This window comes from Coloeus monedula, assembly GCF_965178545.1.
Source record: "Coloeus monedula genome assembly, chromosome: 1".
Lineage (NCBI taxonomy): Eukaryota > Metazoa > Chordata > Aves > Passeriformes > Corvidae > Coloeus > Coloeus monedula.
Genome location: NC_138781.1, coordinates 155,835,745 through 155,861,699, shown reverse-complemented (window position 1 = coordinate 155,861,699; position 25,955 = coordinate 155,835,745). Strand labels below are relative to the sequence as shown.

Genomic DNA, 25,955 nt, shown 5'->3' with positions numbered 1-25,955 from the left:
ATATATTTGAACATCAGTATTTGAAAAGCAAGAATATATGTTTTCCAGAAATAAACAGAGCATTTTTACTGTCTTGCAGCTAAGTTACTATATGATTCTATTAGCATCATTTCAGGATCAAAACATACTGTGATAAATTACATCCTTTATTTTGGTTAACAGATTCACTTTATGTAATTTATTCCCCCCCCACCCCCCCACAATCTTTTTATTTAAATTCTTATGGAAGTAATTACTTGTGGGCCCAGCCCTGGATGTGCTGAACACTTGAATATGGCTTCAATGCAAAACCCATGAGATGGGCTGTGGAGGGAAATTTCATTAAATGCTTTGCTGGATTGAAGGGGACTCAAGTGTTCAGCTCCCAAAGGACTGAGTCAGTAAAGATCACAAGAACAGACCTCTGACTTTTGCTAATGTAAACTTAAAATTGCATCAGTATATTTCTTCTTTTTTTTTTTTTTTAATGTTAAAAATGTTTGTCCTGTTTTGATTTTAAGAAGCTCTGTCTAAGTAAGCATTTGATTTTTCTCTTAATTGCACTGCAGAAAGCTATGGAATAGATGAAGGTAACAGGAGACCCTTTACCCATCCCTGTATGCTTGCAGTTTGGAATGATGTGGAATTTTTAAGCTTACTATTCACTTTCATTTAATAAACATTATTTATTTATAGTTAAACCAGTTAGCTTTGGGATTTTAAAGAGGAAAATGCAGTAATTAAAAAAAGAGATGAAAAAGGCATCACCTTGTTAGCCAGCTCTAGATAACATTACTTCTGTAGTGTTAATGATGTCAAAGTCAAGGTTATGAAGTGCTAAGCTGGTTGGTTATATTTTTTTATCTGAATGATACAAGTGGAGATGAAAACATATACTGTGCATGCTTTTCTGCTATTCCTGAAATATTTTTTCATGTCTGCTAGAAATTAAATTGCAAATGAAATCATTCAATTGCAATTGATTAAATGTTTTGCTGAAGTACTGAGCCATTTTTATCAGTAATATTCTCAGCCTGTTAAACCATGACATTAACAAAATTGCATAAGGCCACCAAACATCTCAATTCCACTTCAGTTGCACACTGGCAGAGGTGTAGTGCACTCAAAATTTCAGTCTTTCATTTTATTCTTATTTGCCATGCTCTTGTTCCTGTACTTTTTTTCTTGCAGTTACCTCTTTAAAAGTTCTCTGGGCTCTTTTGATGGTTCCAAAATCTAAAATACCACATGGTGGAGTTCTCTTAAACAGCCAAAGGGATGTGTGCTGAGGCTGTGTCTTTGGTGTTGCCCTGAACTGTTCGTGTGCTTTGTCTTTCACCAGCTGTAATTAAAAAGGATTTAATTACGGTAATTGCACTGAAATAAGTGCATAGTTAATTTAACAATGTTGATTTCACAGTTCCTTTCCCGTTGCTTTGGTTCAAACTTCTAAGAGGTTTGAGAGGTCTCCACTGTGTGTGTGCAGCATCTCTATAGGTTGGTGTGCAGCAAATGTTAATCTTAGTTATTCATATGTGAGACATTTGAGTGACTTACTTTGAGTTTTGTGTCTTGTGGATTATTTTCTTGCCCTTCAGCAAAAACTTAATATTTCAAGTCTGTTACATTCTTGTAGCCAGAGATTATGAAATTCAAAGGGAGAGGATTGAGCTGGGGCGCTGCATTGGGGAAGGACAGTTTGGAGATGTGCACCAAGGAGTTTACATGAGCCCGGTAAGCCTCACTTCTCAAATGAAAATAAGCAATAAAGCTTTTCTAGGTTAAAAAAAAAAAAAAAAAAAAAAAGTGTATTCCTTAGAGGACTTGGTCTGAATCTTCCAGAATGAATAAAAAATTGCTCCAGCGATAATGTCACCATCTCTCTCACAACAAAGCCTAATAAAGTTCCTATGTTTTACTGAAATAAAGTACAAAATACTTGAACACTGATCCAGCAAAATCCCAGTGCACAAGAATCACCTCAGTCAAACCAGGGAGGTTGGCAGGACTTGTGTAATTTAGGATGGTGCTTATGAGTTTTTCTAGAAAGACTGAGATTTCAGTATAAATAGATCAAAAAGGTTTGTGTAAAATGGTAAGAGAAAGCTGCAAAAAATAGTTAATTTCACCAAATTTCAAGGCTTACAATAAAACAAATATGTGATTGTAAAATGAAGATTTATTTCATGTTAGAAGAAATTGCTGGAATTTTTGATACATTATATAGGAATTCTTGTAGACAATAATCTAATTCTAACTTCAGAAACAGCTGGTTAGAGTCCTGGGCTTGGTGGGTTAAATAAGTCTTCAATGCAATATTTAAGTAAATAAGGGTAAATGTTCTGTTTCAGACAAGTTTGAAGTCTGGTCTGATACCCTTACTTAGAAAGCACATCTAATATACTTCGCATTGAGAGAGATTCTTATTTTTAATTTAATTCTGTCCAAGTTAACAGGAGTACCAAGGAGTAAAGTTTCACTCACTTGGGCCATGGTGGATAAATCTAGAGCACTGTAAAACTAATTAAAGACTCTTTTCTTAGGGACTGTTGCTTTGAAAATGTTGGCTGTCTCTATTATTTTTTGTGAATTGGAAAACAGATTTTACTCAGGCATCTGTTACAGTGGTATCCCCACTGTAACAGGCATCCTGTGCTGACATTTTTGAAGAACAGCCTGTTGATTTCTTTTATTAATAAAAGTTTACTACATTTAAGGCACTGGAATATGTGAAGGTGAAACAGAACAGTGATGTCATTAAATTTTAATGTTCTGGTCACAGAGTGTAACTTACACTCTGGGAAGAAATCTTACAATCAATGTAAGATTAGTTCCAGTAACATGGTAGTGCTTCCATGTATATGTTCAGCTTGAGTGCAAAGATACAGGGGGTATTCCATGCCTCTTGTTCTGCTAGCTCAAAGCTGAGTCTCAAAAATTCCAATTATCCCTGTTCATTGCACTTGTAAAGTCCTGATTCCAGTGACTGTGCAGCATCCACCTCTCCTGGCATGCTGCTTTCTCCCAGGTATTCCTGAAGGATCAGAGCCAGACTGTAAGTGTAGGGTACTGAATGGGAAATTGGTGTATAGATACAGGATCCTATTGGTCAGCTGTAAGCAGTCCCAGTAAGATTGTCTTTAAAGGCTGATTAACTGTGGAATTAATCCCAAAGTGTTATTTAAAGTACCATTTGCTGCTCAATACAGAAAGCGTGGCCAGTCTGATATATCCTCACTGGTTTGTGTCTTTATCCAAAACCAAAAGATAACAAAACCCCAGTATCAGGCCTTTTCCAACATTTATTCTGCAAAATGTCTTTGCTGGTTGCAGACACTGAGATTCTTCCTTTTGCTCTTGTTGGTTAAAGGATATTTCAAAAATTTGATGTGTAATACCAGGATAGGGATGGGTCTGGCAGGCATCCAGAGGTCTCATCCCCAGGCTGATTGTTCAATCCTGGTTTCATAAGGGAGTAAAATAATGATTTGCCATCAGTTTTTTTAGTTAGTTTATGGGCATTTGATGTGTGAGAAAAGGATTTAATCAATGTTTTCCTGCAAAGTCAACTTGAAGATCTCTTTTGTGAGCAACTTTGAAAATAAGACATGTAGCCTGCAAAATATAAATACTATTCTAATTCTGGTAATGTTTGTCTGTAAATAGATTTAAAACAGAGCAAGCATGAGCAGGCATAGAACATAACTCTGAATCTTCATCTTCTACTGGCCTTCAAAATTGGATGAGGGTATTGAACAAGCCCATACCTATTGCAGAAGCTTGGTTTTAAAACACTTCAGCTACTCTCAACCCATCAAGAACTTCTCATTTTTCAGTATTTGGAGGGTGAGAAATCAGATGGGAAAGTCCCTTTGATTTTAAATACACGTTGTTCTGTTCAACTTGGTTTTAAAGCCTTGATCTAACTGATTGTGAAGATAATAATGTAAAAATCTTTGGTTTACTTTCTATTGTAGTTTGAGTTCACAGTTACAGCCAGTCTTTCCTCTGAGAGTGCCACAGAAAGTCCTTCATTTGGCTTTCTGGGTTTCTTGCTTGTATAAGCCAAGTGTGGGTTTTAGCCATTATCTCTTTTTTTTCCTCTGTTTTTGCTAAATACTGTTAAGATTTTACCATCCTCAATGATGCTAAAAAGTTTACAGTACTATTCAGTTAAACTTACCATCTTTTGTCATAATTTTTCCACAATTTAACATGGTTTAAAACATATTCAATATTTCCAAGACACATTAGATGTAAATACTGTATGCAAGGTGTCTTGATTATAATGGTATTTTAACACTGAAGCTTTCAACATGTTATTTCTCAAATAGAGGTATTTTATTTAATAGTAATTTTTTCCAAAGCAGTTTTGCCAGAATTTTGAAGGATGAAGAATTTTGTTTGATGGGTTGTATTTCAGCTATTTCTCAATAATGTCTTTCAGGAAAATCCAGCTATGGCTGTTGCAATCAAAACATGTAAAAACTGCACTTCAGACAGTGTTAGAGAAAAATTCTTACAAGAAGCCTGTGAGTATTAAATGACTTCTTTTGGGATCACTTTTGTAACTACTCCTTGCAAAGACTGGGGCCACCTGTGCCAGAAACTTCTAACACTGATGTAAATATTTTATTGATATTTATTATGCCTGATGTTCTCCCCTCCTACAATATGTGCCAGGGGACTGCTTTACATCCTTGCATTACTACCCATGTGTATGATTGGATGTGGGTTCTTTAATTTTCCGAACTGAGTGGTGATGTCTGACTCCTGTAGGGCTTTAGAACCAGTTTTGGAACATGAGATCTGATCCTCTATTTCCTTCTTTTTTCCTCAATGAATTAAAAGACAGAGCAGTTTCTCCACTTTATTGCTTTGGAAGGTCAGGTAGTTGTCTTTGCTAGAAATGTTGTGTCTAAGAGAGATCTGCTTTGAAAATTCAGAATTAAAATCTGTGCTAGAATAGACCATTTTTCTAAATAATTGCCCACAAATGTTGCATTCCCCAAATAGCACATTTCACATATGGAGGAAGGCTTTTTGTTGAGGTGAATAGGAACAGAAACTTTTGTAAGAATATTGAAGTTACTGATTCCTTTATTGTTTGGTTTTGCTAGCAAGTTCAGATATGGCACTTAGGCCTCCATTTTTGCCTATTATCCCCTGCTGTTGTATACCTCTAAATGTTGTAAAGGTATTGTATTTTATCAATAAAGTAATTGGTTATGGTCAGATGTTACAGTATATTTTATTCACTAGTCCTTTATTCAAGGATTTTTTTCAACTTGTTCAGATCTGTGTTCATAGCTAATGGATTCTTATTTTTGAATGTCAGATTTTTTGTAAATTACTGTAATTTTTTCCATTGCATTTCTGTCTGTTGGAACAGTAAATACCATTGCTTACAGTAACAACTCAGCAGTCACAGGTAGGCTGCTGTCTCTTGGCAGTGTAGAAAATAATTGCTCATTGAATGCTGCTTGTTATGCTTCAAGTTTAACAGATTAGGAAATGCCACTGTAATCAACATGTAAATAATACTTTTCAATTTTGATTTAATAGTTTTGCCATTTCTTCTTCCTCTTTTTCATTCTAATTCCCATCTGTTGCCTTTGTCTTGTGTTCAGATTGCAAACTCGCTCAGAACAGTTGGTTATTTCACTGAATTAATAAATTTATTTCCTAGTATTTTAATACTAGGAATATTAAGATATTTTGAGGTTTGCCTATGGTGGAGTTTTCAACACTGAAAAGATTTAGCAGCTGTTATTGCCTGTATGACATTTCACCATGTTATTTATTGCCTTTTATTAATGTTTTAAGCTATGTCAATGATAGGGATGTTTGCTTTATTGCTTTTTTCTCTGTATTATTCATAACATTAATATTTTAAAGAATATATGAAGTTAGCCTATGGAGTTCCTTTGCAGGAAAGTATGTTACTAAATCATTACAACTTCTAGCCCTACAAACAGGATTGTTCAAGGATTTTTGTTGGGGTTGCTGTGTAACCATGTACAGAAGTAGAATTCAGAGCTCATCAGAGCAGAAATCCAGAAACACCTCCTGGTTTTTAGCTTGTGGTTAGTTTAAATTTAAGGCAGAAGAAAATGGGTTTTATTCCTGCCTAACTTGAGGCAGACTGAAGCAGACTTTGCAGTTTGGTAATTGCTGTGTATTTCTGCTGACACTACAAACTGCAAGTGTAGAAGAGATTCTATTGAAGGGTCAAATGAAGGATGTTTGTCAACAATACATAAAGGATGTTTTTACCATGCCTGTGTTGGGAGAGATTCTGCCCCTCTGCTCCTCTCTGGTGAGACCCCACCGGCAGAGCTGCATCCAGCCCTGGGGTCCCAGCACAGGAGGGACCTGGAGCTGTTGGAAGGAGTCCAGAGGAGGCCACAGAGATTCTCCAAGGGCTGGAGCACCTCTCCTGTGAAGCCAGGCTGGGAGAGTTGGGGTGTTCAACCTGCAGAAGGGAAGGCTCTGGGGAGACCTTGGAGCACCTTCCAGTGCCTAAAGGATGCCTACAGGACAAATGAGGAGGGACTCTTTATCAGGGAAGGCAGGGATGGGACAAAGAGTGGTGGATTTGCCTGAAAGAGGGCAGGTTTAGATTAGATTTTTGGACAAATTCCGTGAGGGTGGTGAGGCCCTGGAACAGGTTGCGCAGAGAAGTTGTGGCTGCCCCATGCCTGGAGGTGTTCACGATCAGGCTGGATGGGGCTTGGAGCAAGCAAACTGGGAGATTGGAACTGACTGATCTTAATGGTCCCTTCCAGCCCAAACCATTCTGTGATTCTATGATTCATATGTCATACTGCATAAAACATACTGAGACTGCTCTGCTGGGACTGAAATTAACTCCAAGGAAAATCAAATGATGTAATGATTAAATAAGATTTTTGTTTATGTCATAATCTGGCAGACATGTTTTTTCCAGTAATTGAATTATACTGAGTGTTCCTTCCTACCTCCTCTTCCAGTAGAAAGACACAGATTAACTGGTTGTGCACTGGTTTGAGAGGGTATTTTATTCACTTAGGTTAGAGGCGGAGCCTGACCTGACTGGCACCTTCCGCTGCAGTTTTCATTTTTGTGAGTGAAGAACAGCACAGCTCAAGCAATGAGTGTTTCTTATTGCCCCCAGCACATGGAGTGACCAGACATTACTGCTTGCAACAGTTGTTTCAAGTTGTTTCAAGTCCTGCGATTATATTCTCTGGCCATGGGCTAAATGCTTCTTAACCAACAGCTGTATTTTTGTTTTTAAAAACGGTTTTATGTAACACACTGAACTTTTTGATTTCCTTTCAGTAACAATGCGTCAGTTTGATCACCCTCACATTGTGAAGCTCATTGGGGTTATTACAGAAAACCCAGTCTGGATAATCATGGAGCTCTGTACGCTTGGAGAGGTATGAAAAATCCTTGTGCAGTCTGGTCTCTTTTAGCTCACTGAAAAGGCTGAAAAAACACAATACTAACCATACTATCAAGCAAGGTATCTTACTCCTTTGCAGACTTATGAACTCAGAAACAGGAGTGGCAGCTTTTGACTTTCTCCTCTACCGGGAGAACTGCATCAGCTCATTCCAGAGTGATTTAGTCAGAGTTTTCAGAGCATTCAATTGCAGTTCCAGAGTGAGAGCATGACCTCTGTCAAGCTGATGATAATGTGATAATCAGTTAGACAGCATTTGCAAACATACCTTCCAGAAGTGAAACTGCACATCTTTTATTCTTCCTCAGTAATGCTGCATTTTCCCTTGAAACATTGAATTTCTTACCTTTTTTTTCTTCCAGTAGAATATCTGCAGCAGAGGCCCTAGATAAGATGACTTCCCTCATTATTATGTTTTTTGGATGAATGCTTTAAAGAAAACTAGTTCTCACTTTTTATAATTGATTCGTTTTCTTTGAGCCACACGTTTCTGAAAATGTGAGCTGCGATGATGTTTCATACAGCATTATATGATTGTCATTGCAATTACCAAACCGCAATACATTTAAAAATAAAAAAAAAACAAAGGTGGGATGGGCAGAGCAACCTGTAGTGGAGAAGTCATTTTCTGTCAGTAGATTTCCTTTCCAGTGCCCAAGTCACTTTTCAAAGCCTTGTTTTGATTTATAAGGACACTCCAGTGCCACCTTCCAGGAGGTCCTGCCTGCCTTACACTGGGAATATAGCTTACAAATATTCTGCACTGATACTGGCTACTCTGAGCTAAATACGGTTGTTTCAGCACATGTAGGTTAAAACGAATTATTAAAATAAATGCTTCTAAAACAATACTGATGAATCTGTGTTTGGCTTGGCCAGGTGCTGTTCAGTTCTGAAGTGGTTTAGGCCGTAAATGGAGGCTGCACTAAGGGTTAGAAAAAACAAAGTCCAGGAATGCTTCACCCTGGAACAGCAACAGCAGATGCTTTTCAAAAGGAAACTGAAAGGAATGCACAAGATTACTAGTTATTTTTTTAGTTTAACAGTTTTCATGTAGAAAAACTGCTTGAATTCTAATGCAGTCACAGTTGCTCATGGGAAGTGGTTTTCTTATCCAGCCTTTAAGGGAAGGAAGTCAAACTCGTTATTTCATTGATACTCATGTAAACCTTGCAATTTGAAATATGCCTTTTTCAAATTTCTTATTTTTTTTGTCCTAATATCTTTCTGGTTTTTTCCTTCTTGGTGCAAAAAGTTGAGGTCATTTTTGCAAGTAAGGAAGTACAGCTTGGACCTGGCCTCTCTGATACTCTACGCTTACCAGCTTAGCACAGCTCTTGCCTACTTAGAGAGCAAAAGATTTGTACATAGGTAAGACTTCATACATATATATTGGTATTTTTGTATGTCACTGCTTAAAATTTTAGGGAATGTCAGTTTTGCAGCGGTTTCCACTAGAATTACACCCTTTTCAAGGGTGACACCTGCTGGTTCACTCCTGGATTGACTTGGAGCTGGTGCCGGATTTCAATCAGAAACGTTTTCAGTTGTTGCTTTGTGGTTACAGTATTTTTTCAAGCTGTGAGTCAACTGTAATCTTTCAAATACAGAAAAGCAAAACAAGGGCAGATGGCTTCTTAAGTAAAGAAGAGGGGAAGTAAAATATTTATAAAATACAAGTATTTGCTTAAAGAAAACGAACCTAAACTTCCTTTACGGTGTGTTTTGAATTTTATTCCCTTGAATGTGAATGTGAGTTTCTAGGGAGAAGAGACTGGCTTCAGCCTCTTACTGTGTGCAATTTATAGCTCACAGCACTCCAGTTGTTAAGTACAATTAATTTTGAACTTAAGAAATTTATTTGTGTTTAAATACTCACTAATTCTGTATATGTGTTATGATAATGTATATGCGAACACTTACATATAAAGTAATAGCTTTGCATATATATGTAGATATTTATATTAAAACATTGCAAAGAGCAATGGGGGAGAAAAAGAGGCTCTGGGAGGACCTTGTTGTTCACTGCAGTGAGAATTTGAGCTCCTTATTAGGAAACCTCATGCGAGACTGAGCTCAGAGTTCCTTACCTTTGCAGGGCAAATTTTCTTCAGGTGATGATACTTCACCACTTCATGTTTTAAAGTTGCTAGAAATACTGTCTCCTCTGTTTGGCAGGGATATTGCTGCTAGAAATGTGCTGGTATCTACCACTGACTGTGTGAAATTGGGCGACTTTGGTTTATCCCGATACATGGAAGACAGTACTTACTACAAAGGTGAGCTGACCCTCTGGATCCTTCTTGCAGGCCAGTGAGAATACGGTTGTTTCTCACATTACTGAGGAATTGACCAGATTTCCTTGATCTAGCTGTTGCATTTGTCTAAAAAGGCAAGTCATTCAACAGTTGAATGATGGCAGTAAAGTCCTGCATGTGCTTAAGAAGAAGGATCACAAGGTGTGATTTAAGGTGCAAAAGGTAGCAAATTCACATGTAGGTACAGATAAATGTTGAGTTTGTGTTGTCATTGTATGCTACATATTTCATATGCCACTGCTCTAGGGAGATTCAGTACAAAACTGCCTTTGAAGCCTACTTTTTTCCCCATTTTGGATGGAATACTGAGCTTTGGTGTCTCCAGCAGCTGAGAGATGTCCTGCAGTGCCTGATAGATGGGAAATGCAGCAGGAGAATAGAGATTGCGTGTTGGGTAGCATTCCAAAGCTGGTCTATATTATTAAACCATGAGTACATAAATCTCATCTTTAATATTTTTCTGGTTTCATATATTTTAAATTACCCATTATCTGTCCTCTTACAATGTGTTATGTTTCCTTGTTTCATTTGTCTCACTTTGCTGAGCTACATTTTATCTTTTTAATTGCAACGGTGGAAAATAATTTTGACGTGACTGTTTCTCGGTGTGTTTTGGGGTTTGTTATTGGGGTCTTTTAGGGGAGGTTTGGGGGATTATTATTATTATTTTGGGTTTTGTTGGTTCATTTCTCTATTTCATGTAAAGCCAAACAACCTATTATATTGATATTTTAAGTGCTTCACTTGAGATTGGTTTTGCCTATGAATTACTGCGTTGGGAACAAAATCTATTTTTGAGATTTGTAGTGAGGATAACAGCCTGCCCTTTCTTGCCTTCCCTGTAGCTTCCAAGGGAAAATTACCCATCAAATGGATGGCTCCAGAGTCAATCAATTTCCGACGGTTTACCTCAGCTAGTGATGTGTGGATGTTTGGTAAGTGAACTCCAAATGGCAAGGGTTCTTTGTGTCCTCTTGGAGAAGTTCAGTGTTTCATTTTAACTGCTGTAAATGAATAATTTCCAAATATTTGTCACAGTTTTGACTGTACATTCTGAAAATCCAGTTTCTTCCAGCATGTTCTCCATCTCTGTATTTTTCTTTCCTTTTCCTGCTCAATAAGCCTGAATTTTCATGGGCCTTTTTACCTCTAGGAAGAAGCTGGCAGAAATGAAGGTACAAGGAAATTACCACATAGTTATAACAGAGATTATTTTTATCTGTTGGTTTTGGTTATGTTTTTTTGTGTTATACTGTTGTCCTTTGTTGTTTTTCTTTTACATTTTGACTTCTTCTTTGTGTTCATACATGTTTCCTTGCTTAATGTGCAGATCATCCTATGAGATACCCAATTTCCAGATCCTTAATGCTAGATTCCCACTTAGCTTGTCTTCTATAGCTCCTGGCCTCCTACAAAATACAACCAGAAGCTCATTAAATATAAGGGTAAATGGACATATCCTGAAACCTTGATCTTTTTTCTCAAATATACATTTTATATGAATCTGATGAGCTGTGCTCAAGCTGGTGCTGACTGCTGGCCTGTACAGACAGAACACAAGTTGTGTTCGGGAGCAAAGGTGATGAGATTTGGAATAAGAGCAGGACAGTCAAGTAACAGGCTTACTCTCTTTACAAATTAAAATTTGAATGTTTTTAAGTGAAGGGTTTATAATAGTTTGAACAAAACTCTAGTACTGTCAGAGTTAGAAAAATGAAGCCTATGGAACATTCTGGCCCATCCTAAACTGATAGACCATGTTTCCCTTTGAGCTTTTAATGCAGTTTCAACAGAAACTGGTTTATTACATGTTTTCAGCACAAAAAATGTGGATCAATGCCAGCCCTAAAACACCCTCAAAGTGAAAATACACTTTACGTGTCGAAACAAGGCACTTGGAAGGTGTCAGAGGGAAAAGCAAACACATTCTGCCTCATAAGAAAGGAGATTTGAATATGAGCAAGCACTGATTTAGGGCAGGTAAAAGGCTGTGTGAGCCAGCTGTGGGTCACTCTGCCTCATCCATAGGTGAGGCTGGTGCTGTGTGTGTGATCCTGCTGTAGTCACTCCCCTGCTACAGGTAAGTCCAAAACGATTCCCTAGCTATATATTTTGGAAGAAATTGCATTATTAGTACAAAATTGGGGTTTGTTTCTCTTTTAACAGGTCTCATTGTTTGCTCACAGTGAAGAAAACGTGTTTTTGTGTGTGTTCCTCAGGTGTGTGTATGTGGGAGATCCTCATGCACGGGGTAAAGCCCTTCCAGGGAGTGAAGAACAATGATGTGATTGGGCGGATCGAGAACGGTGAGCGGCTCCCAATGCCTCCAAACTGCCCTCCCACCCTCTACAGCCTTATGACCAAGTGCTGGGCCTACGACCCCAGCAGGAGACCCAGGTTTACTGAACTTAAAGCACAACTCAGGTAGGGTTTGACTTCTGACAGGTGATTTCCTTTGTTCGGAAATACTTTTGTTTTACCTTCTGTTCCAGTGTTTTGGTTCTGTGGAAAATGCGAGGCACGGTGTATTGAGTTTTTATCTTCAGAAGGCCAGGTTGTTGCTGGTCTTTGGGAAAACTGGGCCTTATCTGTTAGAGAAAATTCGTTTATAAATTCAAATAACTGGAAATATGAATCACCTCCTTTCTCTCCCAAGAAAAACTCCATGTCTGACTAGCACTTCATTTATAATTTTAGCAACAGTCCTTGGGGAGTGAGTTAGAAAGAATTAAGAGTGATTATCTAAACAAACATGCCGTGAGCTTCTGGAGTAGAGGTGTATCTTTAGTTAAATAAATGAAGCATCAGGTGAATGCTCTTGGGATTTCTTTCCATGCCATGTAGCACAGGAGTTGCACAGAGACAGCTGTCCCAGGGCAGTTGCAGAGCCTGCAGTAAATGCAGCATCACAGACAGAAATTCCTTTGCCCTTTGTAAACCAGGATATAGGCTGCCTTGTGTTTATCTTGGAAAGAGTGTGAGCACACACCTTGGAGAGCAGTCTAAATTCACACCTTAGTTTATTCTGCAGCAATATATTCCAGTGTCCATATCTCCTTTCACCAGCCCCAAAGTGGGAATGATATTGAAACTTTGAAACATCACTGAGATAATGTGCAGGCACATTCGGTATTTGTGACCAAATTGGGTCACAGACGTGACTTTTGGATTTTATGACTGCTCAGGATGTGTTTGCATAAGTCAATACAAGCTTTGAGTACCACATAGGTTTTGCACACTGACAGTCCACACTGGGATTTGTTGTAATTCATTGCTTAAATTATTTGGTTTTATTTTAGGTCTTGCTTCAAAGTTGTGCTTTGTGGCATGTTTTATTTTCATAATATCATTTTTTTGCTTTCACTGAATGTGCACGGTTCAAGATAATTCACTGGTGATTAAAATGAGGAACAATTTCAATATATTTATGACGCTGATTCAGACCTGCTGTATGGAGAACTTAAAGGCCTTTAAAGTTCTTTACTAATTCTTAAAATTTCATACAGTTCCACCATCTGTTACTCTGGGAGCTCCTGTTTAGACTAGTAATTTGTAGAACTAAGGGAAGACAACTCTTCTCACAGATAACTTCCCATCCTCTTCACTGTGTGGAGTTAACACAAAGGGAGGAATGTCAGGGCTGGACAGGCTTTGCAAGGAAAAGATGTGACACAGTTGTGTGATTTAGGTAATAGGTGGAAATGGGTAATTCACTTGCTTTTTCTCTTTTTTTTTTTGACTCTGAAAGTACAGGATGATTAATAATTTGCAGCCAGTTGTACTGATAACTTAAAGCTGGTTGGCACAGATGAGAATGAAGCCCTAAAAAGTGTGACTGGAAGATGGCTGTGGTGTGTAACCCCAAGCCGGGAGTGTCTCACCAGGAAGGAAGGAGGATGAGTAAACCCAGAGTGTGCCCAAGAGCCTGGCTGTCCTCAGAACCAGCACTCAGGGCATGCAGGAAGGCAGGGTCTTGTTGGTTACACATGAAAATGTTTCCCAGTGTGCATGGGTGAGGTCTGAAACAGGTCACCCAGAAAGACTCTGGAATTTCCATGCTGGCAGATATTCAAATTTTGATTAGAAAAGGCTCAGAGCAGCTGGCCCTTGCTGTGCAGGGAGCCCAGCTTCACCAGGAGACTGGACTGGAGACCTCCAGGCATCCCTTCCATCTCATTCTATGTGAAAGTGTGGAGGGGTGTTTGCTCCTCTGGTCATGCTGGGAGATTGAAGCATTGTTTTGAGGGCAGCCTCTCTCCTGCAACCCTAAAAGTTTTTACTCTGTTCCCACAAAAGCATGGAGCTTTCTGCCACTCCAAACCAGTGACCTTTATCTCCCAAAGTTAGGCAGCGTGGTTGTCCTTAGGGCTGCTTTGCTCTGCTCCAGACAGAGTCAGCCTCTCACTGGAAAGGTTGCCAATTCCCTGATGCTGAGGCAGTCTCAGGCAGCTAGGGAAGATTGGGTTTCAAAACTCAAATTCCCATGAACTTGCAAAAACAAGCCATTTCCCTGGTGGCCTTTCCCTGTGGTGTTGCTGCTGCTCGTTCTGGATGCTGTCCAGAGTAGTCTCTTCAAGCTGAGAGCAGACTGGATGTTTGCTTGGAGCCAGATACAGCACTGCAGCATTCATTCCTCTCTGGTTTAATGAAAAAAACTCCTTGGCTTTGGGAAAAATCTTCTGCATCTGGAATAGCACTGATGGGAGCATAAGAGTTTCGCGTGCTCTCTGTTTTTTGATGCTTTTCCCGTCTCATAGTAACAGCTGCTTTGCCCAAACTGTATTTGCAGCTGATTGTGCAAGGCAAAGGTGCTGATTTCTGCACAATTTATGTACTGTTGTTTGTTGCTACATATGAATTTAAGTACTGTTATTAGGGTAGTAATTTTATAGCATTTGATCTGTCTGAAGTGGATGTGGTTGAGTCAGTCTTCCCAGCAAACACAGAAACAAATGGGTAGATTGTGGATTTCCAAATGTAATTTATCCTCGCATTCCAAGTCCCTTTTCAAGTGGTGGAGGGGGGTTAAAAGTCAGATTAGGTCAGGGCAGTGAGGTACTACCCTGCTACTCCTGCAGTTCTGACTTGGTCAGAATTAGAATATAGGGCATTTTTGATTGGGAAGCGTGTGTTGCCTTGCTGGTTTTGTGTAGAAGACATTTTTTGTCTTGCACGACATGGTAAATAATATAAAAGGATTTTGATTTTAATTTTAAACTTTCAAATGAATGTAATTTCATGACATTTTTCACTCTATCACTGGAACAAATTTTCTTTAAAGTACCTTTCATGAACCCTCTCTGCTACAAATAGCAAAACAAGCAGCAGTTGCATCATTGTGGAGATGAGTGTCCCTGTTGCCCATTGTTTTAACAGTGCTTAACCTCACTGGCATCCTGGAGCTGCAGGTTTTCCCTCCATAAAAAGAATGGGGGGGAAAAAAGAGACAGATTCTATGCTTTTAAAGTCTGGTTTTATGACAAGAGTGAGATAATTAACTGATGAGAACTGGACTTGAGCTTTTTGTCACTGCATTTGATGTCGATCCTGAAATGTTGCTTATAAATGAAAGAGAGAAAACTGGTAAGAGTGGAGGCAGTTTGAGTCCTCTTCTTTTATGGCATCCTGACAAAAAAATACTATAACACGTAATTGAAATACATGATGGCAGCTGCAAAATGCTTTGTTATTCTTCTGTTCTTTGACTGTGACCATTAGGAATAGTCCATAATCCATGTAAGAGTGCTTTCAGATTAGAACAGTATGTGCAGATATGCTCATCTGCATCCAACTTTGCATTTCTGGTGGCAGAGAGAGAGAAAGAAAGAAGCTGCTTGTTGGGGGTCAGCACTTAAAGTAGGTTCCCACACCACTGTAGCAGGAGACACTGGTGCTGCTGTGCCTTTCGGAATATGAGGATGCAGTTTGTTGTTTTAAATATTCCTACACTGAAAGTCCCCATAAATGTTTCCTTTTCACTGTCACAGGCCAATTTCAGTAAAAAGTCCTTTGTAAATTATATAAGTTAATCAATTATGCAAACTTGTAATAGTTGAGATTTTTCTTGAGCCTCCACCTCTCCAAGAAGCTGAGTTAAGTTTGTATGTGCTACCTCAAGGTTTGCTAGGGGAAGCATAGGGATAGAATTCCCTGCTTGCTCCTCTTTGCTGCTAAAAATATGTACAGTTTGGGAAACTATGCCTAGATCTGACTTCTCCTGACCTTCTGCAAATTCTAATAAACTGTTCAGAGAACTTGAGCAGCTGCACTGAGGAAACGTCAAAAATATCTCTTGGCACACTCTTACTTCATCCACAGACCGGTCTTCCCTTTTGAGAAAACAAAGACCTTTCTGTGAGTCATTTATATTCCTTGTGGCTTTTTCGAGTAGTGCTTCTCTGAGGCATTTCTATTTTATATTCTTGTCAGCAGAATCAAGGGCATTCAAGTACAGATGCTGCTGCAGCCCATCAGCCTCTGACCAGGCTGCTCTGGGCTGCTGGGAAAGAACCTCCTGATGGCGCAGGCAGTGGGAGAGCAGGGAGGATGAACTGCAGTTGTAAAGCAAAAAGCTGAGCCTGTGTTAAGAAAAAGAAATAATTTCAATAGAAATTTTTCATTTCTGGTGATACAAGATGATGGTTTTGGACACTGGGGCATCACAGATAAAATGCCTTTGATAGCAAAGCAGAGAGAGTATTGGGGTTTCATTCCTTTTTATGGAAAACCAGGACTGCGCTGTGACAAATTCCACGCATGGCCCCAAATTGTCAATAAGCCATCTCTAAATTTAGCCAGCTGCTACCAGCCAACTCTGGTTTTTTTAGCTTTAGCTCAGATTAGAGCAAATACTGTATCAACAACCTGGTTAAAAATCTGTATTTTCTTCATTTTTCATTCATTAATCTGGGCAAATTTTTTTTGTCTTGTTTTGTTGTGGGTTTTCTTAATCCTGAGGCTTGTCTTGAAAGATGATAATCATGGTTCATGGCTGTGGATATGTGTTGGCTGCTTTCTCACGCTATGTAAAAACACTGGATATCTGAAGTGTGACAGCTTTAAAGCAGGGCGTTTTTGCTGGTTCTTCATGGGTTCAAGTAGGAAATCTTGCATTTTCCTTACTCTGAGGGAAGAGAGAGGTAAAATAGAAAGATTCCCTCCGTTGAGCTGTAGCTGTGTTTCCATGGTAGTTCTAGCAAGGGTGACTCTTGCAAATAACTTGTCTGATTTTGCTTTTGTTCCACATTCTTGTGTTGCTTCAGCAGTGATGGGTTGAAATTGCAGCAATAGTTATAAACTTGATTTAGCTGCAGTGAGACGAGATGACTTCTCTGCTTTTTAGAAGTGGCATAGTTTGGGGTTTTTTTGGCTGACTAAGGAGAAGCAAAGTTCTCGTCTCCAGCAGGAATTTATTCTTGAAATAAGCAGTGAAGTTCCACGATGAGAATAGATTGCTGGAGTTGATCTCATCCCCTCAATGAGTAATTCTGGGTGGTTGTTTAGCAGACTGAACAGGAGACTATAAACTCAGAACTTAGCTTTGTTTCTGGAAACTCCTGAGTGATAAAGAAGCTGGAATAGCTCCTCCACAGGATTGTCTTTACCCTGGGGATAGCGATATGGAAATAATCTACCCTGCTCACATCTCCAGACTGTCCGCGTAGCGTGCGGCTCCAAGGAATTGGCAGCTCCCTCTTTCAAAGCTTCATTCTGAGTATTTTTCAAATGGCAAATATCCAACATTAATAAGCCACATAGCAGAGCTGGGAGGAGGCTGGCTGTGGGGGCAGCAGGAGCACATTCAGCTTCAAACAGGCTTTTTAATAGTCAGAACAGTGGTGAGTAGCAAACTGGTTTTACTACTGTCTTGTACTTTGTGAAAATGCAGCCTTTTGACCTGAATGCTTAGAAGCTGAGTGAATACTGTCAGATCTTTCTGTTTTGCTAAATTGCTTTGCTGAATGTGTTCCTGGTTAGGCTAAAACGTAAGAGCCGAAGAAGTATTTTTGACTGCTTTCTTTAAAAAAGGAAAAAAAAAATCCCAGTGATCTGAAGCTCTTAAGTTTCAGTAAAGAACATTTTCGGTTTGTTTTGAACCTTTGCAGCAGTTCAGTAGAATATTTTCTTGTGAAGATAAAGCTTTCATGCAAGTAAGTGCTTGATTGATTGTCTTTGGGGACTTCTCTGTGTAATTGCACATAAAAAGAACTGTTATGAAAAAAAAAATGTGTGCAAGATCAACCACAGCTTTCTGAAAATTTGATGCTGTTTTTGTTGTTAAAACACCCTGGTAATCCTACGGAAATATTTCTTTCTGATCCTGGTTTTCAGAAACAAAACCAGCGTATGTAAAAGAAGTTTGGTTTTCAGTAATTTTATAGCATTTCAAGTTAAGTAGTGTTTATTATTCTGAAAAATGCAGGAGCTGTGGGGAGAGGTTTGTTAGTCACTGAAACTGGAGTTCTACTTGATTACAATATGTTTTCCTTAGTACAATACTGGAGGAAGAGAAGCTGCAGCAAGAAGAACGAATGAGAATGGAATCCAGGCGACAAGTCACAGTATCCTGGGACTCAGGAGGATCAGATGAAGCTCCTCCCAAGGTAGCTAAGACTGCAAATTACGTGTGTTTAAAAAAAACAAACAAAAAAAACCCCAAACAACCAAAAAAAAAAAAACCAAAAACTTTTTCTGTTCCGTTTATTTCTTCAAAGCCTCCCCTGATGGGTTTGTTCAAACCATGGCATTCTGGCCAGTTCTGTCCCATCTGGGAATCCTTGCCTGAAATGACCCAGCTCTGCTTGAGCTGTGCTTAGAACTGAGCCGGGCTAGGATACTGCATTAAAGATTTTCTGTTTCTTCTCTAACTTGTAAAAGACACCCATAGCTGCCACAAAATCGTTTTCTGGCCTTTCCTTTTCCCTCCTTTCTTGTAGCACTCCTGTAAATTGTTCGCTGATGAGCTCTCAGGCCAGCGTGAAGTTTATTTATAACACATTAGTGACGGGACAGAAGTCAGCTAATTGCATTTTCCTTCTGCTGGACAGAAAATTAGGGGTGTGTTTCCAAGGAACGTACGTGGTTTAGTTTCCACTTAATTTTCATTTCTGTCCTGTTTGGATGTCACTGATGTGTTCTGCAGCTGTGGGAGTCCAGCCTCACCAGTTTCTGAGCCCTCTTCCCTCTAAATGACTTGTCTGCTTGATCTCAGAGTTATTTTTGCAAGTTGTTACTTGAAAGTTTGAGCCTGTATTTTGAAATTTAATTCCATGCAGTCACCACTGCATTGTCTGTGTCCTGAGAGTTTGTGGTGAATTCCTGGAGTTGTTACACCCAGGCTCTGGAGCTGATAATAATTCCAGGAGTACTTGTGTGGCACCTTGTGCTGTGCGCATTCCCCAACACTCAGAGAAAGGCAACTTTTTGGTTTTGGTTTGTTTCCTTTTGTTTTGTTACGTTTTGGGGGGAGGAGGGTGGTGGTGGTGGTGGGGGATTTTTGTGTGTGTTCGGGGTTTTTTCTCTTTGTTTCTGGGAAACAATGTTCCAACTTACAGAAGCAGATAAACTGCATAAATTGGACCAATATGCTGTTAATTTGAAATGAGCACCTTTGTGTGTGATGTATGAACTGAAACACTTGACCAAAGGTGTGTTAAAACTGCAGTTAATTCTGCCACTGGAGTTAATCTGTTTTGAAGGGGTCACTGTGTCCTCACTGTGTATATCTGATGCTGTTATTGGTTAGGTTTTTATACACTACTTTTGTGTAAAATATGGATGTGCTTAATAGTGGCATTGGAACAAGTTGAGTTTTGTAAATAGCAGTCTTTTAATTATTATCTAATTTTCTCATGGTGACAACTGATTTTTTTTTTTTATTCTTGTGATGATCCACTGTAAGAGTTGCATATGATTATAGGTCTTAAACTCCTACACATCCTCAAATAATTCCCAGCTATCACAATCCATACTGTGAAACTACTTGCGTCTCTCAGTGGTATTTCTGTTAGAAATCTAAGACAGAAAACATCCTAGTCCAGAATGATAATGAACTTTTTCCTCAAGCAATGATAAATTCTGCAGTGTCCATTAATGTGGTTGCCTTTAACTGCCAGAAGGACTGAGGGAGCCCTTTGCAGAATGTTGAAGTTTGGGTTTTTTTTTCCCCTCTTTGGTTGATTTTTCTCTTCCTGAAACATCCATCAGTGCTATTCCTTATTCATAAAGAAACCCTCAGCTGTATCTTTGGAGGTTCAGAATAGGATAAAAAGCACTTTCCATCTTGAGGTAATTAGTTACACAGAAGTTAATTATCAAACTAACTTCATACCTCAGAATACCACATGGAAATAGCCGTGCAAACAAACCAGTTTGGTTTGTGTTATTCTTACTGAAGCAAAAGGATTTACTTTTGGGAACAGTCACAAAAGCAACAAACTACCAGCAAAAATTGGAAACAAAGTTGTATTGCACCTGGAAATTTATTAAGAATTATGTTCTTAGCTGATGTTCTCTCTAGAGTTAAACAGCACAGCGCAGGTCATGGAGTGCAAGCAATTAAATAAACACAAAGAATTCACAGAGCAAGCATTATTTATTGACATCCTGAGCAAACAATTCAGCTTCATCCATTGCCAAGCAAAAATGGAGGAAAACTTACTTCTAGGTTTTTTTTAAAAAAAGTGTTTGTAATTATAGGAAATCTGTTTTGGGTTTTTTTTTGGAGTTTGCCAAACCTGTAAATATTTGTCTCACTGAAACATAATTTTCTGGTTTTAGTTTTGTGTGTTTAGTGATTCTAAAAATTCCTTTTTGTTTACAGCCCAGTAGACCTGGTTACCCTAGTCCCAGATCCAGTGAAGGGTTTTATCCAAGTCCACAGCATATGGTACAGCCAAATCATTACCAGGTATTACATTTAATACCGTGCATGTATTTTTTTTTCAAATGTGTGTTCTCCATCTTAGTTACAGCTGGTGGGATTGATGCACTTCTTTCATGGTTTATTTTAATTCAGTTCTGTTCACAGAGTTTTGTTTTACATAGAAAAAAAACCCAAACTGAGCCTGGTAGTTTTGCTCCAGATGGCAAATATTTCCACATCTGATGTAGTGCTCAGATTCCTGAAACGAGTGAAACATTTCCATATTTATTGATGGAATGTGGTGTTCATGTTAACATTTGTGCTGAGCTATGAAATCACTTGCTTTATAAAATGGCATTAACTGGGGGCCTTTCCTTGGGGTCATTGGTATTTCATTTTCTGTGTCCTGATAGCTGCTGCCTTCAGCTCTACCACGTTGTATACTCACAGGTTTTGCCTTTCTTCCTAAAACTGCTGAAGAAATTTAGAACAAAAGTTTGTCGTTGTACATCGTAGAGCAATTTTAGGTTTGTTCAAGGCTACAGCCATATACAGCTGTCTCAGTCAAGGGGATTTTTTCCATTAAGAGAAGGAGGTTTTCATTGATTTAATAAGTACTTCAGGCTCATTAAAACTACTTGGATTTTCCTGTGGAGAAGTTCCCAGGCCACTCAGCTCAGCACACTAATTAGCTGCCACTCAAGCCTTAAGCCTGTAACATACAGCAGGGGGTACATTTTTATGGGGCTCTGTAGGGTGATGTTTGCAGGCTCCTGTTAACTGGAACATGAGCCCTGCATGTGTAGCTCTTATATATGTATCTATAGATTTTGTTTTGTCCTCGGAGGGCTTTGATCTCCTCAACTGCAGAGGTTAGAGCACGTTCTGATGCCACTGGCTTGATAGGCACCATAAAACAGTTATCCTCAAAAGCTGTATTTCTGTACTGTTACACTTATTCTAAAATAGTTATGTTATGATGGGCGTCCTCTAAGACTTAAAACAGAGGTGTCATATTTTGGCTCAGCTTCTTTCTTCTGATGTTGCTTCCCCTTCCTCATCTCAGTGACTGCTTGAATTGAGTCATTTCTGTGCTTTCATGTTTGTTGTCTTGAGGGGGATGTTTTCATTATGGGGAAGCACAGGTCTTACTGATATCTCTGGTTTTCTCTTTGTTTTTGCCTGGGTGGGGTTTTTTGCCCCCAAAGGTGTCTGGCTACCCTGGTTCCCATGGGATACCAGCCATAGCAGGCAGCATTTATCCTGGGCAGGCTTCTCTGCTGGATCAAGCAGATTCCTGGAACCATCGGCCTCAGGAAATATCAGTGTGGCAACCAAACATGGAGGTATGGTGACCTGACACATCTGTTACTGTGTTCTGTACCGTTAAATACACTTTTTATTATTATAAATTGTATTACGTCTGTTATTTAGGTAGATCTGTTATAGGAAAATTGAGTTGTTCTGGTGCTTTTTAAAATCACCTCACTGCAGTGGGCTGGGAGTCAGGACTGAATTGTTTTTTAAACAAATCCTTCTATGTGAGGCTGGCCATGAGGTGTCACCTCACGTGAATTCTTGATGAAGTTGTTACTACTTACCTTAACCGAGTGATAGCAAATATTTGGTGTTAAGAGAAGGCTTTACTGGAACTTTGTGCTGTTCATAGAGTTGGGAACACTCATGTAAAAATACCTCTTGGGAGATATCCAGTACAGCTGAAGGATTGAGTCTTCTCTGTAACTTACCCAGTAGAGAAGATGAAATGGTCTGAAAGACTGTTCCTGAGCTGAATTCCTTCTGGGTGCTCTCCAGCCTGTCATGATTGCACTGAGCTGCTGAGGAACATCGAATTAATTCCCCCTTTAACCTCGTGTCTTTTTTTTTCCCTTCTCCACTGTTGTACACTTTTTTATTCCATTTTTTCCTTTCACAAAGATTCAGTTTCTGCAGCTTCTGTTTTAAATATTTTTCTTCTCTAACCAGCTCTATTCCCTGTGTTCCTGATAAACATTTAAGTGATAACTGAGATCTACATGTTAAATACAGGGAAGTTTGTTACCAAATTTCCCTTGGCTTTTTTAAAAATACTAACTTATACACTATTTCCTAATGATTTCCAGACAGCATTGGGGTATGGTGTGTGGAGTATTTGTAAGCTTAAGGCAGGCATAAATATTTGGTCAAAAATTCATTTAAAAATGCTTTTGTGACATGTTTTGCCAGTGTTGGCTAACACGGAATAGTACATTTGTTTTGATTTTAAAAAATGTCTCTTGCAGCATTTAATAACTGGATGGTTACATTATTGCTCAAGACCAAGAAAACAACATTGATATATCTGGGTTTTTTGTCCAACTTAAATGAAGTGCAAATACAGGAAGTGACAACATTGCTGAAAAACAGAACAGAATCTTTCAAATCATTTTTGGTTGCAGTGACTAAGAGCAAGGCAGATAAAAAAGGGATGGAAAGAGTGTCTTCTGCTGCTCTGCTTCAGTTTTTGAGGAGCTGAAGAAACTCTGCTTGACTGCTGCTGAGAATTTTGGCTTCTAAAAATCTTTTCTTTTGTAATCTCTTAAGTTCTTGCACCTGTTTATACAACTTTTAAATTGTGAGACTGAACAAACTTCCTCTGGATTGTAGGATTCAGGCACTTTGGACATCCGAGGGATGAGCCAGGTTCTACCCACACACCTCATGGAGGAGAGGTTGATACGACAGCAACAGGAGATGGAAGAAGATCAGCGTTGGCTTGAAAAAGAAGAACGGTTCCTGGTAATTCTTTGTTTCACAGAGCTTCTTAATTCCTCCTGATTTTTGGTTTTGTATTGCAGCTGGCTAAAACTGGTCACTTCTGTGGACTGAGAAAATTTACTGGACACAGGAGTTGCTACTAAAATGTGGGTTTTAAAATAAGTGTTCAGCTAGTGAGTGTGGTTTCAGATACCTTGAACAGCTGTGGCTTTTGGTGAATCTCATTTTATCCAGTTGAGTGTTTGTGTGGGGGAAGTTGTGGGTATAATTCTGTGCCCATCTAGAGGTTGCCTGTTTGCTCTTAAAGAGATAGATCTGTGTGTACTCTATCCCTAAAAAAGATGTAACCATCAGCCATCTAAGGGCCCTGGCTGTGCTCAGAGTTGTAACCAGTCTTGCCCTGGAGGAATAATGCCACATGTTAGTGGGAAGAAATAGTATAAGAGGGAGCTTTGTGAGGAGGGGAAAAGCTCTGAACCTCACCCGGAGCAGGAAGAAGAAATCATTGGTAATGGGATCTGCTGATGCTGTTTCTTTGCAATTCCAGTTCCTTGTTGTCAGTGCCACTGGTGTACGTTTTTTGGTTCAGCTCTGGCTATCCAGTTGTGAAAATTCGAGTTGTGTGTTAAATTTCTCCTACATGAGGCTGATGGCTACATATGGAGCAGAAGGTTGGAGTAGAATGTTACCAGGAGCCTGTGAGTGCCCGAGCCTCACAGGACAGGTGGATAATTCACAGTGCTGTGGTGTGGGTTGTGACAAACATCAGTCCTGTGCTTGATCTTAGGCATATTTCAAGGAATGTTTCAGTTTGGAAATCTCCTCTGTGTTAGCTACTGGTATATGCCCCCATGTCCATGACATCATCTAGCTGAGATCCACATTGTGCCTGAGCTAAGAAGTGACTTTTGATTAATGGGTGTTGAAACTGGTTTCCTTGTAAGTCCACATGGGAATTTGCAGTTTCCCATTGGGATGACAGCAAACAAACCACTGTACCCAGATTGCTTGGTCTGAAGAGAGGGAGGGGAAAGGAAAATTTCTTCCCTAATTTAGGCATTAGCTTTTCCAGTCTTATGTGGCACCAGTTGCTTGTGACCTACACAACCCAAGTCAGACTCATCCCACTGATGGTTAAAACTTTAAAGATGACCAAGAACTTTTTGTGGAATTATGTGTTTTCTGGGAATGAGGCATTGACATTGCAGGTGGTGGCAGTAGGTTGTGTGGGAACTTTCTGCAGAAAACTTCCTGATTTTTTCTGCAGAATAAATGATGATTATTTGTAGTGTTTGTTGATTCAGTCTCTGCACCATTAGGGTGTTTATCATCCCCTAAATTGATGTTGAGAAGGAACTTGCTGATTTTTTCTTTCATCTGTAGTACAATCGTAGCATCTGTTTGGAAGAGATTTGCTGTGTTTCCATTTTGTGTTAGTTTTATTGTGAGGAAACACCATCTCTCTTGCATCTATTCTGTTGAGGAGTTGGAATCCATAAGAGACTTCAGTTCTTTTTCTTTCCACATTAATATGTTGACTGTACAGACTTTGGGGTTCACCCTTGAATGCCTGTTACAGATTTACACCTCATGTCAGGAGCCACAAGGTGCCTGAGCCCATAGCAGGATGTGTGTCAGGGGAATCTTCAGTTTATAGATGGTTGTTTCTTGGAAAAGGAATGTGGCTGAGTTTCTAGGTTAGCCCTGAGGAAATGAAGATGTGGAAAAGTCATTGTGGGGAGTCACTCTTGGAGGCCTTGCAGATCTGCTGAAGGATATCCACAATTCAGACATGAGAGCTCAAACATGTAATAATAAGCCATTTATTGAGGCATTAAGGCCATATAATGATATCCAGCATAGAAATAAGCCAGATATTACACACACATGCTCCTTGGCTGCTGTCCTCTAGTCAGTGACAATTAACATTTCTGCTCTTGGAAGAAGAGCCTTCCCTATTTTCATTTCAAGTGATGTAGGGAGAAGAAATCTGGCCCTCCCTTGCCTGCTTTAGGCAGGCTTCAAAGAATATTTATCCTTTTGAGCACAGAGAATAACAGAGTAGAGCTGGATAGTAATATTTAACTTATGGAACTATAATATTTAACTTCTGTAACCATGTGTAGTGTTTTCAATGTAAAGTGTCTACTTCCAAAAGCAGCTCTATTTACTCAGTCCTCGGGCTCTACAGCACATCCCACTTGTACTACTGAGAGTTGGACTCACAGGAGATCACTGCAAATCATTTAATGTAAGACACTGCAACAAGATAAAAAAATCCTCTGTGGGTTTCTGTTAGTACAATTTTTGTTTCCCCAGAGTAACACCAACTTGCTCATGACTTGAAATTTATTGCTGCTTCTGCAGGGAGAAAATACAACTCACAGCATGTTATACAGGGATAAACAGCACTGATGCTGCTGAAAGGGACTCTGCAGATGGGGAATTCAGTTGCAGTGGCATTGAAATGGAAATGTGCAGGTCTTTGGGGAAGTTATCAGTGTAAGCAGTTTGCCTGAAACCGGTCCTTGGAGAACATGGGGATTAGTCAGTACTTGAAAGGATAGAAATGTTGTGCAAGCTGCAG

The 25,955-nt window shown here is 39.3% G+C and overlaps 1 protein-coding gene across 13 annotated transcripts in view; it reads left to right on the top strand.

Moving 5' to 3' along the window:
* PTK2 (protein tyrosine kinase 2) overlaps nt 1-25,955 on the top strand; it is a 194,117-nt gene that overhangs the window by 153,354 nt on the left and 14,808 nt on the right. For 7 of the 13 annotated variants that reach the window (XM_082284812.1, XM_082284819.1, XM_082284818.1 and 4 more), the window contains 12 exons: nt 549-569; nt 1,616-1,713; nt 4,427-4,511; nt 7,303-7,403; nt 8,685-8,800; nt 9,608-9,708; nt 10,593-10,682; nt 11,967-12,171; nt 18,239-18,350; nt 20,570-20,656; nt 21,820-21,957; nt 23,258-23,389. In XM_082284812.1, coding sequence (XP_082140938.1) covers nt 549-569; nt 1,616-1,713; nt 4,427-4,511; nt 7,303-7,403; nt 8,685-8,800; nt 9,608-9,708; nt 10,593-10,682; nt 11,967-12,171; nt 18,239-18,350; nt 20,570-20,656; nt 21,820-21,957; nt 23,258-23,389 — 1,286 coding nt within the window. Of the gene's footprint in view, nt 1-548; nt 570-1,597; nt 1,714-4,426; nt 4,512-7,302; nt 7,404-8,684; nt 8,801-9,607; nt 9,709-10,592; nt 10,683-11,965; nt 12,172-18,238; nt 18,351-20,569; nt 20,657-21,819; nt 21,958-23,257; nt 23,390-25,955 lie in introns of those variants that run through there. The other 6 variants (XM_082284809.1, XM_082284808.1, XM_082284817.1 and 3 more) reach the window with 3 other exon arrangements.